Source organism: Agelaius tricolor, unplaced genomic scaffold, assembly GCF_023055355.1.
Source record: "Agelaius tricolor isolate 1412-34295 unplaced genomic scaffold, bAgeTri1.0.p SCAF_3, whole genome shotgun sequence".
NCBI lineage: Eukaryota > Metazoa > Chordata > Aves > Passeriformes > Icteridae > Agelaius > Agelaius tricolor.
In genome coordinates this window covers 20,705,678-20,721,430 of record NW_027269263.1, presented here as the reverse complement: position 1 = coordinate 20,721,430, position 15,753 = coordinate 20,705,678, and the positions used below count along the sequence as shown (strand labels likewise).

The 15,753-nt window shown below is 52.9% G+C and overlaps 2 protein-coding genes across 4 annotated transcripts in view; one reads left to right on the top strand and one right to left on the bottom strand.

Annotated features, from left to right (window-relative positions):
• MRTFA (myocardin related transcription factor A) overlaps positions 1 to 11,663 on the top strand; it is a 77,600-nt gene extending 65,937 nt beyond the window's left edge. The window contains exons 6-14 of the mRNA XM_071422967.1: positions 429 to 604; positions 1,048 to 1,203; positions 1,706 to 1,956; positions 2,312 to 2,483; positions 2,621 to 3,715; positions 4,830 to 4,973; positions 6,775 to 6,951; positions 7,332 to 7,392; positions 7,830 to 11,663. Of these exons, the coding sequence (XP_071279068.1) occupies positions 429 to 604; positions 1,048 to 1,203; positions 1,706 to 1,956; positions 2,312 to 2,483; positions 2,621 to 3,715; positions 4,830 to 4,973; positions 6,775 to 6,951; positions 7,332 to 7,392; positions 7,830 to 8,329 (2,732 nt within the window). The 3' untranslated portion in view covers positions 8,330 to 11,663. The remainder of the gene's footprint in view (positions 1 to 428; positions 605 to 1,047; positions 1,204 to 1,705; positions 1,957 to 2,311; positions 2,484 to 2,620; positions 3,716 to 4,829; positions 4,974 to 6,774; positions 6,952 to 7,331; positions 7,393 to 7,829) is intronic.
• SGSM3 (small G protein signaling modulator 3) overlaps positions 11,620 to 15,753 on the bottom strand; it is a 30,895-nt gene continuing 26,761 nt past the window's right edge. For all 3 annotated transcript variants that reach the window (XM_071422968.1, XM_071422970.1, XM_071422969.1), the window contains 3 exons: positions 15,517 to 15,639; positions 14,069 to 14,129; positions 11,620 to 13,657 (listed from right to left, as the gene is read on the bottom strand). In XM_071422968.1, the coding sequence (XP_071279069.1) occupies positions 13,574 to 13,657; positions 14,069 to 14,129; positions 15,517 to 15,639 (268 nt within the window). In that variant the 3' untranslated portion in view covers positions 11,620 to 13,573. The remainder of the gene's footprint in view (positions 13,658 to 14,068; positions 14,130 to 15,516; positions 15,640 to 15,753) is intronic.

Below are 15,753 nucleotides of genomic sequence, written 5' to 3'. Positions count from 1 at the left end.
GTTTGGGAATCTGTCTTCCAAGACAGAAGAATCCAAGAGATTCTACCTCCTAACATACAGGATGAACACCAAAAAAGCCAGTATTCAATCTTACACTGTCCAGTCTTCTTCTTTGGTACCAGATGATAATGAAATAAGCCATGCCACTGAGCTGGGTTTGGGCAGACCTGAGATCTCTTCTTACACTCACTGATCTTGCCTGGCTAGGAAGCCAGGGAAATGGTTCACACCAGTCCACATCACTTTATTGTACTGATAGTGAATGTAAACACTTAAACCTGATCCAGTTTGGACTCTGTTCTCTCATTTTTAGCTGGTGCTTTAAGCACAGCTCTCCATGCCATCATTGTCTTTGTGAAACACTTAGTGTCAAACCAAGTAGTTTCTTATTCCACCTTATAGACCACAATTGATGTTTGTGTTTTCAGTTGGACAGGTGAACTACCCAAAGGTTGCAGATAACTCCTCCTTTGATGAGGACAGCAGTGATGCCCTCTCCCCAGAACAGCCAGCCAGCCATGAGTCCCAAGGCTCTGTCCCATCACCGATGGACTCCCGGATTTGTGAGCCTCTCCCTAGCACCACTGGCACATCACTAGCTCAGGTGAGAATGTGCAGGCCTCCTGCAGTGCCCTGGAGATTCATGCTGATTTGTGGCAGAGGAGCCTAAAAAGTGAGACTGAGGCTTCCCTTAGAGATACAGTATGTCAGATTTCACAAGGGGTCTTGGCTCCGTGAAGTTATTCTGGTTATTCACAAACCCTCATGGTGGTGCCTTGTGGGGAAGTGGGCAGCCATTGCTTGGTGATACAGCCTATGTGCAACTGATCCCAGCAGGAAATGCTGGGAGATACAGCTGTTGGATTTTGATTCCTTTTCTGCCCTAAGAAGTTGTACTGCTTCTCAGGGACAACTAAAGCAGTGCATTAAAGGCATCTGATTAAAAATTTGAAGGCCATGCTCCTTCCTAAGTGAACACTTCCTGCACTCTGTAAAGTATTTCCCTCCTTTTGTGTGTATTCATTATGCTTTTTTCTGTCCCTGCAGGGTTCATCCCAGTTGCAGATTAGTGCAGACTCCAGTGAAACTCTTTTCCTACCTGAGCAGCCACCTCCACCACTGCCACCTCCACCTCTTCTGCCCCCTAGTCTTACCAATGGAGTGGCTCTTACTGCTGCCAAGCCCCCACCAACACTCATTAAGGTACTATTTTGGCTGATGTCTTTATTGTTGTTGTCTGAAGGAAGATAAGAAGGTTACTTTTAAGCAGGTTTAGAGTTGGAAGTATTAGATTAATAGATGCAAAGGGAGGAAACATTTCTCACTAGTGTCTTCCTCCGACACTAATTGTAACATATTTAATGGGGTTTTCTGTTCCATGGTGTATTCATCTTCTGTAAAACGGATGCTGAATGCAAAATGTTTTGAAATGATCAGTGTTATCTGTAATTAGAGTCAATGAGTCTGCACTGGATGAGCAAATGATCTGATGTGCTGGGAAAGGTGACCTGCATTATGGTGCAGCATAAGCTGCTGCCAGTGCGGTGTCTGTAATGTCTCAGTTAGAGAAGCATGGAAAGACCCTGAGGTGAACAAACTAGAAAACTTCAAAATTAAAATCCCAGTGTGTGTTCTGGTTTACATGGAGTATTACATTATATCAGTGTTTCCTTTCTTACTTGCTTCCTCCTTTTTTTCTAAATAGCAAAGCCAGCCCAAGTCTGCTAGTGAGAAGTCTCAGCGCAGTAAAAAAGCCAAGGAGTTGAAGCCGAAAGTCAAGAAGCTAAAGTATCATCAGTATATTCCCCCGGACCAAAAGCAGGACAAGGGAGCTCCTCCCATGGATTCATCCTATGCCAAAATACTGCAGCAACAGCAGCTCTTTCTCCAGCTTCAGATCCTCAACCAGCAGCAGCAGCACTACAACTATCAGACCATCCTGCCAGCCCCACCTAAGTACGGGTCCGCAGTGGCAGGTCTCTTAGCAAGCACTTAGCAGCACTCTTAGCAGAGACCTGGTGTTCTGGGTGTGAGGGGTGGCCTCTGGGTGTCACAGTGTGACACATTCAGCCTTGTAGGTTCCAGAGGGCCTCAGAAAGAGCTGGTGCGAGATGAATTGGACAAAAGCAGCTGAAGGGAGTCAGTTGGCACAGCAAGGAGCATGGATATAGTTGAGAGCATTGATGTGCTTCAGAGTCTAGGGCAGCACTAGTGACCCAGATGTTTCTGAATGTGTATGTTTGTGGACACTGAGGGCCTCTGGTGTCTTTCTGCTGTGGTTTTGATGTCTGTGTTCTTTCTTTTCCTGCAGGCCTCCAGGAGAGCAGCAGAGTGGTGCCAGTGCCCCTGCTGTACGCAATCTCTCTGCCACAGTCAGCAGCACACCTTCAGTATCTTCTGGTTCAGGTGGGCTGATGAGACAAAACAGTAATGCTGCAGTGGGCAAGCCTGGCCCTCTCCCTGCCAACCTGGATGAGATGAAGGTAAATGTCCTGTGAAGCTGAACAGACCCTTTCTGCCATTGTCATCGGGCAGTACTGAATGATGTTGCTGCTGATATCTGATAGTTGTTCAGTTAGAAGTTCTCTTAATATTGCTCTCTTTTTTCCCCCCTTTCCAGGTAGCAGAGCTGAAGCAGGAGCTAAAGCTGAGGGCCTTGCCTGTCTCGGGCACAAAGACGGACCTGATTGAGCGTCTCCGAGCTTACCAAGAGCAGAACGGTGCAGCCGGCCAAACGACCCCCACTCCCAAGCCCAGCACAGCAGCCGTCCTCCCTAAAGCTGCTGAGGTGGTGGTGGCCTTCCCAACTGCCAGGCTGAGCACAGGGCCAGCCCTGGTCACCACTGGCATTGCACCAGCAGAAGTAGTTGTGGCCACAGTTACTGGTGGCGGCGTGATGAAGTTTGGGAGCACAGGCTCAACTCCTCCTGTTTCTCCAACTCCTTCTGAGCGCTCGCAAATGAGTACAGGGGATGAAAACTCGGGCACTGGAGATACCTTTGGAGAGATGGTGACTTCACCTCTGACCCAGCTCACCTTGCAGACATCTCCAGTGCAGTTCTTGGTAAAGGAAGAAAGCTCCAAGTCCGCTTCCTGCAGCATAAATGTGGCACCCAAGTCAGAGTGGTGTGGTGCTGGTAACAGCAGAGATGCAGAAGTTAGGGACAAAGACCAGATGCTGCAGGAGAAGGACAAGCAGATTGAGGAACTCACCCGCATGCTGAAACAGAAGCAGCAGCTGGTGGAGATGCTTAGGCTGCAGCTGGAGCAGGAGAAGCGCTCCCAGCAGTCCCAGCCAGCCCCAACAGCCACGGGAGAAGGAACAGCCCTCGCCTCCAAGCCAGGAGCGTTTGGCGCCCAGGTCAAGAGTGAAAATGGTTTCCTGAGTTGCCAGTGTGCGAAGCAATCCAGTGGCCAAACAGAGCAGTTCAGCCCTGCACCAAGCGCTAGCCAAATGGACACTTCGAACCCAAGCCCAGTGCCAAAGAAAGCCGTGCTGGTGAAGCAGGAGGAGGCGGAGCCGCCGTGCCAGTCCCACAGCCCGCAGCTTATCCTTGGCCAGCAAGGGAGCGCCCTCATCAAGGGCACCCCTCCCCCCACCCTCATCACTGACTCCACAGGGACCCACATTGTCCTCACCGTGACCAAGCAGAGCACCGAGAGGCAGGGCCTCTCTCCCCACGGGATGGCAGGGAGCAGCTGCCCACCCCTGCAGGTAGGCAAGGGTCAGATCCCATCCCTGCTGTGGGCGATTGGGTTCCTCTCTCCTCGTCCCACTCAGGTCACCATAGGATGGCCTCACGGGGTGGAAATTCAGTACAGTAAATACTGAAAGGGCTGAGTTGCTCACTGCAGTGGTTGGTAGATCATGGCTTTGTAAAACAGAGCAGTGTAAGCAGATCTTTGGCAAAAAGACTGGAATTTGACTATGATGAGCTGTGTACGGCAATGCACGATTGGCTCTGTGCATCACAGGCTGTTCAGCATTCTTCCAAACACATGGTTCTGCCTTTTGTCAGGCAGGACCTTGGGCTTGGACTATAAGGGTTTGTTGCCACAGTTCACTGGTTTTTAACAACTATGCCTGTGGTAGTAAAATGAGCAGAGTGTATTTCACCTCTTGTCCTTAACTGTAGAGATCATAGTTGGAGTGATAGATGGGTCATCTTATCTACCAAGAGGTGAAATCAGACCCTGGGAGCAGTCTGTTTGCTTTTTGGCTGCTCTTTGTTTTAATGCATGTCAGTATTTCAGTGTTAACAGAGTCTTTCATCAGAGATGATTTACGAATCCCCTGCTGGCATGAGCTCAGCACTTAACAGAAGTGTTCCTAGTGTTCCTTCCAGGAAGGGATAAATATGCCCAAGTTTGATGGCATAAGTCAAACCTCAGCACCTTCCATGACATCAAAGATAATTTTCATTCTCTGCTGATACATTTCTTGCACTTTCTGCAGAGCAACTGGCAGTGTCTGCCATTAGTGACAGGCACTGAGCAGGCTACGTTTGCTGCATAGCAGGTGAGATGTCGGCAGCAGAGAATCTCACCTGAGCTCCACCGCTGCTCCACAAGGGCACAGCTCCTGTCAGGTCTGGCAGTCTTCAAGGCATGTCATGGGTAGCCCAGGGATTTAGGCTGGTACTACCTCCTCCCTTAGGACTCTCAATCGCATCTGGTCTGATTTCTCTGCTCAGGGAAAGAGAAGGATGGAATTTAATAAAGAATAAAGAGTGGGGAAAAACAAACTTATAAATCCTGTAAGAAGCCTAAGCCCTGTGTCAGTATCACGTCTGGGGAATAACCTGTTATGGATACCCTTTTCTTTCCAGAGCGTACAATCATCACCCGCTAAAACTTCCAGCCAACTGCCGTGTCAGGTACCTGCAAACACCCCTCAGCACCCCACACAACAGCAGCAGCAGCAGCAGCAGCAGCAGCAGCAGCAGCAGCCCAGAGGACCAAACCAATCTAAGGTAGCTCACTGCCTGCTCCCTTTTCTCCCTTTGTTTTCTTTGCCTGCTGCCAGCGTTTGTACCCACAGGCAGTGGGTACAAATGTACCACATTCCAGTGGGTGTTGTCTGTGGAGTAAAAACAACGAGGGGCTGGAGTGGGCAGCCTTGATTCACAGGAGTGTTCCAGATTCTTGAAGGACTGCTGCTGAACAGAAGAGGTGGCTGCTGCATAGAGAGAGGGTGTTGTGGACAGTGTGGCTGCTGCTGGAGGGGCATGTGAGCTCAGAGGGGTAAAAGGGCTGTGACCTTTTAGTCTCTGCTACTGCTGAGCATGCTGTCATTTCCATTCCCCTGCCCTGAGCATGCCAGTTAATCACCACTTTGTGAAGTGTTATATGGCTTCAGGAAAGAGAGCACCTCTGCCTTTAACCCTCTCCAGGTGCTGGCTGTAAAGAGGCTATGCTCTACATCTCAACCCTTTCTAGCCTGCTTAGCTGTCTCTCTAAACTGTAATTAAGATAAGGTACAGAAAGATGATTAAGAGTTTTTAAGAGCTTGGAGGATCATTTCTGAGTCAGTTCCTGGAAAGGGTATGAAGACAGAAGTGATTTCTAGCATATTTAGAGTGAGAAATGTACTTTGCAAAGGGTCAGTGCCTTGGTTTGCTTTGAGACCTTGGAGAAAGTGGAGAAGGTAAATAAAGGCACCTTTTTCCTTGGAGTTCCTTAGCCTTTGTGCTGCAGAGGTGTCTGTACTGACTTTTCCAATCCTTTTGCCTCCCTGTGGGGTCAGAAGCCAGGTCTCCAGGTGGTCACAGGGCAGCTGGCCTACACCAAGTTGTCTTTCTCAACACCTCCAAACCTGCAGCCTTTCTTCCCCAATGGTTTCCATAAGCAGTTGCTGAGAATTGGTACTTCTGGTAAAACCAGCCCACCCAGTGTGTCAAAAAAGGTGCCCTCCCAGCACATCCCATGGCCTGTGCCATGGTTTCCAGCCCTTCTCAGGAAGATTGGACCCCAGCAGAACTGCTCTGGGGTCACTTCTCTACCTGTGGGTCACAGAACAGATGAGCAGCTTTCCAGGGAAAACAGGATAGGCAAAGGCATCAATATGTACACGTGTTGGAAGTGGCATTCAGCTGCTGCCCAGGGTTTGCTGCTCTAGGGGAGCAAGTTTCTGTGTGGGTCATGCAGAGCTGCTGTAGAGAGAAAGGCCTGATCCTCCTTCTTATGGGCAGTTATGTGCTGATTCATCTGGTAAAGCTGAGTCATGAGCACCACTTCCTGCAACACTTGGGGTTTCCTTTGGAGCTCTGGTGCTGCTGAGTGCTCTGGTGCTCTCTGCCCACCAGCAGGCTGTGAAACTTGCTGCTAAGTGAAGCTGGCTTGTGACTCCAAAGCAGGCACTGTAGAGGGAGGTGGGCAGGCCCTGGATATATTGCACAGAGTAGGCTGAACACACAAGGGAAATGCCCTTTCCCTCCAAAGTGCTGCAGGAATCCCCTGGTTGGATAGATGAGGCTCTCCCCGTCCAGGAGAAGTGAGGAGGTGGTTTGTGGTGTGGCCTCTTTAGCATTGGAAAAATCAACTAAAGATTTCCAGCTGTGAGTCAAGGGGAAATTTGTCTTCTTCCCCTGCAGTCAGGGCATAGTGCACAGAGTCCAGGGAAGGAGGCAGGCTGCTGTGGGCAGAGCAGTGCAGACTGCTGTGCCGTGCTCCGAGGGAGAGGTGATGATCTCTCAAAGCAGCTGTGAGACAGGAGTTGATGTAGACTTTTCCCTGATTTGCATTCATTCCCTCTTCTGCCTTCATTCTAAACAGTCCTCATCACAGCCTGGCTCTCCTGCTGCCCCTTCCCCCTCCCAGATGGACCTGGAGCAGCAACAGCACACGCCGCTTTTTGGAACTCCTCCACCTCCTCTTCCGGCTCCCTCGGTCCCAATGAAAGAGCCACCACCAGGCTATGAAGAGGCCATGAAGCAACAGCCAAAGGCCCAGGTGAGAGTTGTTGTTCTCCCTGGTTTCCTTGGAGAGCAGAGGAAAAGTTGCCATTGTGAATTTACTTAGTTTCTTGATGTGGGCCAGTGATAGGGAATGGAGACACAACTGCACCTTTCTCATTGAACTTCCTCTGGAGGGTTTGGGCTGAACCCAGGTAAAAAATCCCAAGCCATTCACTGCCATTGCTGACCATACTTTCCGAGCCAGTTACAGCCTGGGTTACAGAGGACTCTGGTGCCATGTCATGGTGTGCTCACTCTTGCTAGAAAACAGCCCCATCCCTGGGGCAGGGGAGGAGAGCCAGCAGCCAAGGGTGTTGCTGGAGGTGGAAGTTCCCCTGCTGAATAGGAAGCTAATCCTGCACTTGCTTTCCCCAGGAGAATGGCTGTTCCAGCCAGCAGATGGACGACCTGTTTGATATCCTCATTGAAAGTGGAGGTAAGGAGACAAAGCCAGCATTTCCCACCGTCCCTGGGTCTGACTCTGGGGATTGCAGAGCACCGAGGGGAGAGTCTGTTATGGCCTCACTCTCTTCTCCAGTGTCCCTTCCAGTGCCTTTAGCACTGGCAGCAGTCATTAAGGCACTGAGGGAGATGTCACTCAGACCTTAATATGATTCTGTGATTCTTGATAGCTCTGCTGCATCAGAGTCAGGCACATCGCTTCTGACATACTGGACAGAGATGGGATTTTGGGGAGGTGGGCTGAAAACTCCCCATAGTGAGGCAAGCACGGGCACAGGGATGTTTCCTCATCCCAGCTGGTGGTCAGTGATGGCTTAGTCTGGGGGGTGTCTGTGGCCCTGGTGGGTGGGAGGGATCCTTCTAGTGTTCAGCCAGACTTTTCCTTACCTGGCCTGTTTGTTCCCTCTCCAGAGATTTCTGCTGACTTCAAGGATCAGTCGTCCCCAGCTGGGAAAGAGGCGCCCGTGGCCCCGGCGTGTTCCCCAGTGCCCAGCAGCCAGCACTCCTCGGAGCTGGCGGTGCCGGTGTCCCTGGGGCAGCCGGTGCTGCCGGGCCGCCTGGAGGACTTCCTGGAGAGCAGCACCGGCCTCCCGCTGCTGACGGCGGGCCACGACGGGCCGGAGCCCCTGTCCCTCATTGATGACCTCCACAGTGAGATGCTGAGCAGCTCGGCCATCCTGGACCACCCGCCTTCACCCATGGACACCTCGGAATTGCACTTTGCTCACGAGCCGTCTGGGGGCATAGCCCTGGATCTGGCTGAGGCTAACTTGGACAGCATGGACTGGCTGGAGCTGCCAGGGGGTTCTGTCATGAGCCTGGCTCCCCTGAGCACCACGGCTCCCAGCCTCTTTTCCACAGACTTTCTTGATGGACATGATCTGCAGCTGCACTGGGATTCTTGCTTGTAATTCTGTGAGCAGAGACTGAAGGGGACGGGAGTGGGAGGGCACAGGCATGCAGAGGGAAGAGGCCAGTCAATCAAAAAAAAAGAAAAAGAAAGAGCTCCTAGTATTTGTACTCCTCCCCTAACAGTGTCCTTCCTGCGTGAAGCCAGCAGTGGGCCAGGCCAGGGCAGGGAGATCGGCTGCTGGCGGGGGGAAAGGGGCAGGAGTTGCTGTGGAGCTGGTGGCCTCCTGCCCACTCCACACAGCCTGGCCCAGCTGGGGTGAGAGCAGAGCCAGCAGCCCGTTTCTCCAGGCAGGAGCAATGGCAGCACATTGTTCCCTCACGTGGGACAGAGCATGACTGGGCCTGAGCTGTTTCCAGAAGCAGCACTCTGCGCCTTCCTGGGATTGGCAGATAAAGGGGGTTGTGCTGCCCCAACACGGTTGGTCTTAACGGTTGTGGAAATGGATTCTACCTCTGGAGCAGGACACAAAGGCAGGAGGGCTGGCTGGGGCCCAGAGCAGCTGCCTTCTGTACCACCTGCCATCTCTCAGGGGAGGGTCTGATCTGCCGCAGGGCTGGGAGGAGCTGGGCAGAACAGGCACCTTCTCTAAATGTAGCCAAAGGGAACCAGGGCTCCCCACCAACCTGCTAATGTCTAAGCTGGTTTCCCAAATATTGCTGAGCTTGGCAGAGGCCTGCCCGCTACCTTCACTCACTTTGGGCTGCAAAACAGGTTTTTAAGGTGCTAAAATCAGGTCCTTATACATTAAAACTGCTGTCGGGCACAGCCCATTGTCCCCAGCTCCCACGACACTCGTGACATCCCCAGGTGAGCAGGGCACTCAGCCTGGGCAGGGACCTGGGCAGTCAGCCTGGCGTGTCCTGGGGAGCGGGTGAGGGGCACAGCTGGCAATCAGTAACATATCATTGGGGGCCACGTGCAATCTGTCTCTGCCTTCACTGTGTTGGTGCCTCACTGTAACACGTGCCCCAGTGCAAAGCAGCAGCTGGGAATGGATGTTGGACCCCATAGGCAAGGAAGGGGAAGTGGGACTGCAAGAGTGGTGTTGTGTGGCACAGCGCAGTTCCTGGCTCAGTGACTGTGAGGGCCCCTTTCTGAGGAGGAGCCTGAAAGCAAGTATTGAGCAGCTGAACTCCGCTCTTCCCTTCCTCCAGTCCCACAGAGTAAAAGGCAAAAGTAAATGGCTGCTTACTTTGAGTTGGTGCCCTGTGTCCCTGTGGGGCCCCAGGCTGGTGCCTTGGGGCAACTGCAGGCTGAGGAGCGGGTGTACAAGTCCCCGGGACCTCAGAGCCACAACAGTGCAATTCCTTGGACAGGGCTCTGTGGTGGAGCACCAGGCCTGTGGCTCACTCTTACGCTGTTACTTTAGAATTCCTGTGTCAGTAACTCACAGCCACACTGAGCAGATGGGACATGGCTTACATGGATGTGGCCACCTCGCCACAAGGCTTTGGCCCTGAGCTGGGTCCAGGCTGCTCATGCTGAGTGAGGTGGGGGAAGCTGTGGCTTCTGAAGTCACCCAGACTGAGGTACTGACCTGCTCAGGCAATGGAAGGATCAACTGCCATCCTTCTCAGTATCTCCTTGAGGATGCTGTTCCCACCTTTCCCCCACTGTGGGCTGCAGAACTTCCTGCTGGGGAGGGGTAGCTGTGAGCCCCATGCTTCTTCCCTGCAACTTTGCTACCTGGTCCTCTTCCCAGGGAGAGGCTGTGCCACAGGGGTGCTGGTACCTCTGCTCCATGGTGAGGCAGGTAAATGCCAACCCTGCACAATGTGCTCTCCCTCAGCCACTGAACTGGCAGCTGGGTGGGGTCATGCCTATTTGCAGCTGGGAGATACTCCTGCTTTCCTGAGCCCTTTGCTTGTTAACTGCATGGGGAGCCACTTTCCTAATCATTAGCAGGGGGAGCCTGCTGGCAGCTTCCTTTCTTTCCCCTCCTCTCTCTTCTGGCCCTGAGCTGTAAGCAAGTTGGAGCCTCTTATCTGCCTCCCTCAGTGTCCGGGTTGGGGAGGACAGCACTCCCCCCTCCCCTTCCCCACAGGCTTTCTATTCCTCAAACTACAGTGTCACATCCTAAAAATCAGAATAAAAGAGTCTGGTGAGCACCCCCTTTATCCTCCTGAGCCCTCCCTGAATTCTTTCCTGGCACAGCCCAGGTGCTCACTGGGAGCAGTGAGTACTTAGCAATCACTTTAAGGAGCTTTCACCAGCTCTGCCCAGCTGTGGCAGCAGAAGGCAAGGAGTTTCTAAGGAGGAAAGTATGGGGGGAGTGGGAGGATCTCTGAGATGCTAGGGGCAAAATGTGAGGCTGCCTGTTTGTCAGACTCAAGCAAAATCAGGTTCTTCAGCCCATAGTTGCAGTAGCCCCCACAAAAACCAGCTGTGTGATTTCTTTGGTACAAATAATTACAATTCTACAGCTATTAAATAAAGAAGGAAATTATCAATAAAGTGCAATGAGTTCCTAGAGGAAGGTGGGAGACTCCAGCTGCAGTCCTGGCCTGACCCAGCCCTGGTTCCTTGCCCTGAGCCAGGTACTCCAGTGATTGGCAGAGAGATGCCAATGCCTGATAGCAGTGTAGCCCTTCCCAGAGATTGCTGGTGGAAGGCTGAGCTCCCTTTCACTTTCACCCATCCACCATCAAGTGTGAAACTGTAGGAATTTAATGACCCTGATTTTGCCCAACATACTTGCATTGGCTGAAGAGCTTCAAGGAGCCCAGAGGATGCAGAACCATGAGCCTCATGTCCTGAGGAGCCCAGCTGACCTGTGGGAGCCCCTCTGCACAAGGGGCTTCTGCCAGGAGAGTGAGTGCTAACCCCATGCCTGTGGGCAGAGGGGAAGGTGGTGCCTCAGCCCTGAAAATGTTAGAAAGTCTTTTCCCCAAGCAGTGCCCAGAGCAGGCTTGCCCAGTTCTCTCTCTGCTTTCTTACTATTATTTCTTTGAATAATAGTTCAATAGTTCTTTGTTGGAAGAGGTATTCCCCTGGACATACTTTTTTGCACCCATTGGGAAAAACAAAGTCTGATGTTCTGCCTCTACCTTGAATGTAATCCTGAATCTTTCTGCTGTAACCACTACTTGTTTGTAATGTGTATTTGACTAGCACGCACTCTCCCTTCCACTATGCAGCCACTGGCGAGGGGTGATCAGCACCATCACAGTCGGATGGTGCTGGGGCATCGGATCCGGAGCGAGTATTCAACTGGAAAAGGATAAAAGTGACAAGTTAATGGGGGAGAGAATGGATCTTTAAATTGAATTATTTTTTCAGTTACAAATATTTGAAGAAAAAAAATCCATTTTATTAAAAAAATTCCAAACAGCCATGTTCTCAAGAACTTCTCTGCTGTGCTGGTGGGAGGGCTTGGGGCCATTCTGCCTTTTTCAGCTAAGGGTGGGTGATCCCTCTGTGTCTTTCTCAAACCTGAAAAAAGCAGCTTCAGTGGTGGTGGCTCATCCTTCTCAGCTGCAGAGAGATTCCCTCAGTGTATGGAAATTACCTATCCTGCAACCAGAGGCAGGTTTTACCAGGGACAGCTATTTGTCTCCCCCAGCCCAGCAGGCTGGTCTGGACTGCAGGTGGTGGTGAGGTGACACTGCCCCTTCTGCAGCCACATTCCAAAGGAATTACCTTCACTGAAGACACTCACTTTCAAATCAGAATATATGCTGCAACTTCCACCCTCCCACAAGCTTGGACTTCTAAACACAGTTGTCCCAAGGGCCTGTGCACTGTTACTGTCCCACTTTGCAGCTCAGCCTACACCTGTGCTTTGTCCAGAGATGCTTCTTGTATAGACAACACTGCTGTCCCCACCACCCAGCCCTGCTTTCTGCTAGCCCCTCTGCCTTTCCTAAGGGTCCTCCCTCTGCAGTGTCCCTGCAACCCGTAGTTTCCAGTATTTCTGCCTTTTCTGAGGCTCTGTTGTGGACCTGCTCTTAGGGCTGGTGGCACAGAGGCGAGGCAGGGCTGCCACTGCTGGCAGCACAACTGGCTCTGCCCTGGCTGCTGCCTGACCTTGTGGGCTGCTCCAATGCAAGGAGCTCCCTCAGTGCCAGCACAGAAATGGGATCACCATTGTCAAATGGCAGAAAGGAAAAATTAAACCAAGTCCTGACCCTGTCAAAAAAAAAACCCACAAAGCCCAGCACTCCCCCAAGACGCAGTTTTTATTTACAAACCCACCAAATAAAGGAAAGTAAGAATCTAGTGTCATCCCATCAGTAGTTTGTGCTCACAGACAAGCGCTTTCAGTAGAAAGTCACAGACTCTATATCCAGAGCCACCACCACAAAGCAGCAATTCTCCACTCCTGACCCACGTCCCCAATGCCATTGCAGGGCGAGGAGGAAAAGTAGGTCTCCCTGAGCCAGCTCCAACCTAAACCTTGTCCTGAGCTACAACGTTGCCAAAATATACATGTTCCTGGAGGAAATTTACAGCTTTTTGGTTAACAGTAAAAATCGACAGCATGAAACACTCTTGTTTGGAGGAGAGGTGGTTTTTGTCTGCTCCCAGAGTAGACAATGACCATCCCCTAAGGCTGTTACAGTGGTAACAGGCTGGTAAATTTGGGCAACTCCTGTCAACACCCCACACCAGTGCCAGGGAGGTGGAATGAAACTGATGCCAGTTCCCCCTTCTTAGCTCCAAGTCAAAGGAACTCTGCTGTGTCCCCCAGCACAGGGGAGCCCTTGGCTGCCATGGGGAGGGGATGTGCTCTCCCTGCTGCTGTACGGCAGTGAGTCTCTCACCAGCCCAATTCCACATGGCACCAGCTCTCATGGATCAAAGCCATCCCAAAAGGGCCATCTCTCTCCCACAGCTCCAGCCACAGACACACTCACATCCCCACACGTGACTGCTGGCCCATGGGGCAGGGCACAATGGCTCCAGCCAGGCTGCTCCCCTGGGCACTGATGGGGAGGCAGGGCTGAGGAAAGCAGGAGATAGGGGTGGCAGACATGTGGAAAGCTGGAAGGGGGCACTTGCTTTTAGTAGCCAGAACACACTTGTCCCTTTGCAGCATCACCCTCAACCATCAGCCCCCTTGGGTCTGCAGCTCAGCCTCCTGGCACTGCTCCATCTGTCCCAGGAGGTTTGGCAGCCCCCGGGGGGATTTTGTCACAGATACAAGTGGGTGGGGTGGGGAAGGGCAGGGTGTGAGACATGAGGGGGTGGAAGAGATGAGTGTGGCCATCGAGAAGGTCCCCAGGATGGGGCGGGGTGGGGGTCACCCATCTATGTCCCAGCTGAAGAGATGGTGCTTCACAAGCATGTCCTGCACCCCTTCCTTCAGTGGCTTCTTCTCCTTCTCCTGCAGGATGACACAGAGACCCAGGTCAGTGCACCACGCCCAGAAAAGGACAGCAAAGGAGAGGTTGTGTCTGCGGGCAGAGCCTGAGCATACCGAGGCTCTGGCACCCAGAGCAGTTTCCTGCACTTCCCACCTTTGCACAGCTGGCACAGGGAGAGGCCTTTGGTTTGGAGAGCATCTGGGAAAGGGAGCCTGACACTTCCCTCTGCCCCAGCTGGGCAGGGCAGGCAGCCCCCTCTGCCACCACTGCCCCACAGCTCCTGCTGCAGCTGCTGGAAAGCAGCCCCATCCACAGCCTCTGGAGCTGGCTCCAGAAGAGGCAGATAATGAGCTGAAGCACAAAGCTGGGAGAGGGAGGCAGTAAGTGAAGCCCCTGGCTGAGTGAAAGAATGAGAGATGCCACCTACTCACCTCCCTCTTTATTGGCAGCTCCCAGTCCTGAGAGAGGCTGAAAGCAAATTTGCCGAGGACTCTGCAACAAAACCAGAAGAGTGTGATGTTAAAATGGACCCCCCAGACCACACTCGCAGCCTTTGCCCACAACTGCTGCCCCAGGCACACAAATACACTGTCTCCCCAGCTTGTCCTGGCATGCCACTAAGCTTACAAGGGTGAAATTCCTTGTTTGATGGTGTTGAAAAGACAGCAGCAGTCACTCATTCCCTCTTTGCTGGGCTTCACATCCTCCCAGGCCAGGCTGGAAGAAGGAGCCTGAAGATGTGACTCAAGTGCAGCCCCTACAGAGCCTGGTGCAGCAGCACAGGGAGGCAGGGACAGCCCCGGGCTCCGGGGGACTGCAGACACGCCTGGCTGAGGGCTGCACAATTGCAGCTGGCAAGAGCAGATGGCAGGTTCCTCTCCAGAAAGCAGACCCCTTCCTGCAGCACCTCAGAGCTCTGCAGCCCCCTCCCTCTCCCTAGAGCAAGAGAAGTGTCCTGCAGCAGCAGTGCTCAGAGGGGCTGGCACAGGGTGCTCCCTTGCTGGCTGGGAGAAGCAGGATGTAAGACATGAACCAGTCCCACTCGGTCCTTTGGCTGTGCCCAACTGGCACTGCCCCCATGCTGTGGGACATGGCAGCCCAGAGGTGGCAGAAACCCCCTCCCATTCAGCAGCGGGCTGAGAACACCCTGAAGTGTGCACACACAGGGTTCCTCTGGCTACAGATGCTCCCACTGGGGCCTGAGGCAAGTGGGTGGTGCACACAAAAGCCAGCTTCCACTGAAGGACAGCAGGAACCAGGCTGGAGCAGTGGTGATAGCAGGGGATTTGCCTTCCAGCTCCCTGGGACTTCATCTGGCTTTGCAGAGTGCAGGAGGGCCAGGAGCATGGATGCCCAGAGCCCCAGGGATGTGTGCCCTGGGCTCCAAGTGACTGCCTTGTGCAAGCTCAGGCACTAAAGCTGCTTTCAGCCCTCTCACCTAACCAGGGAGTCAGTGGGTGACTGACTCCTCAGCCAATGACTGTCCAACTGTCTCCCTAGGATATTCCTTGTTCCCTGCCTGGACTTGGAGTGCCTGGCAAAGGACATGGAGAGCAGTGGGGTTGAAAAGGCAGACTCTCCATCAGAATAGGAGTACAGCAGGAGGCAGGCAAAGGCTGCCTGCTTGTCACAACAGGACCCCAGGAGCCAAGCTCTGTTCTTGGATCAGGCAGGCACAGTGCCTCACAATAAACTGCCCAGAGATTCCCTGCTGCCTCAGCACACAGCAGGAAATCTTTATGGCTGGGATGTCTGGGCAGCCAACACTGCAACTCACTGGAGAGGGCCCAAACCCAGCTGTAGTGAGGGCCACCTCCTGCAGAGGAGGGGGAAATCTATTCCAGACACTGGCATGGGGACATGCCATGGGGACACTCACCTCAGCTCACATTTTATCTGCACCCAGCCAGGGCTGCGCAGGAATGACCAGGGATGGAACCACTTCTCCACAGTCTGCAGGCTTGAGCACAGCACCTCCAGCCACAAATGCAGCACCTGCTCGCTGCAACAATGGGGTATAGGCTTGTTACTCAGCTGCAGCCAGGGAAAGAAACCCCATCCCTCTGGGGTAGTCTGTTTTAAGCCCTAGCCTTGACCCCCATCCCCAGCCCTGTGG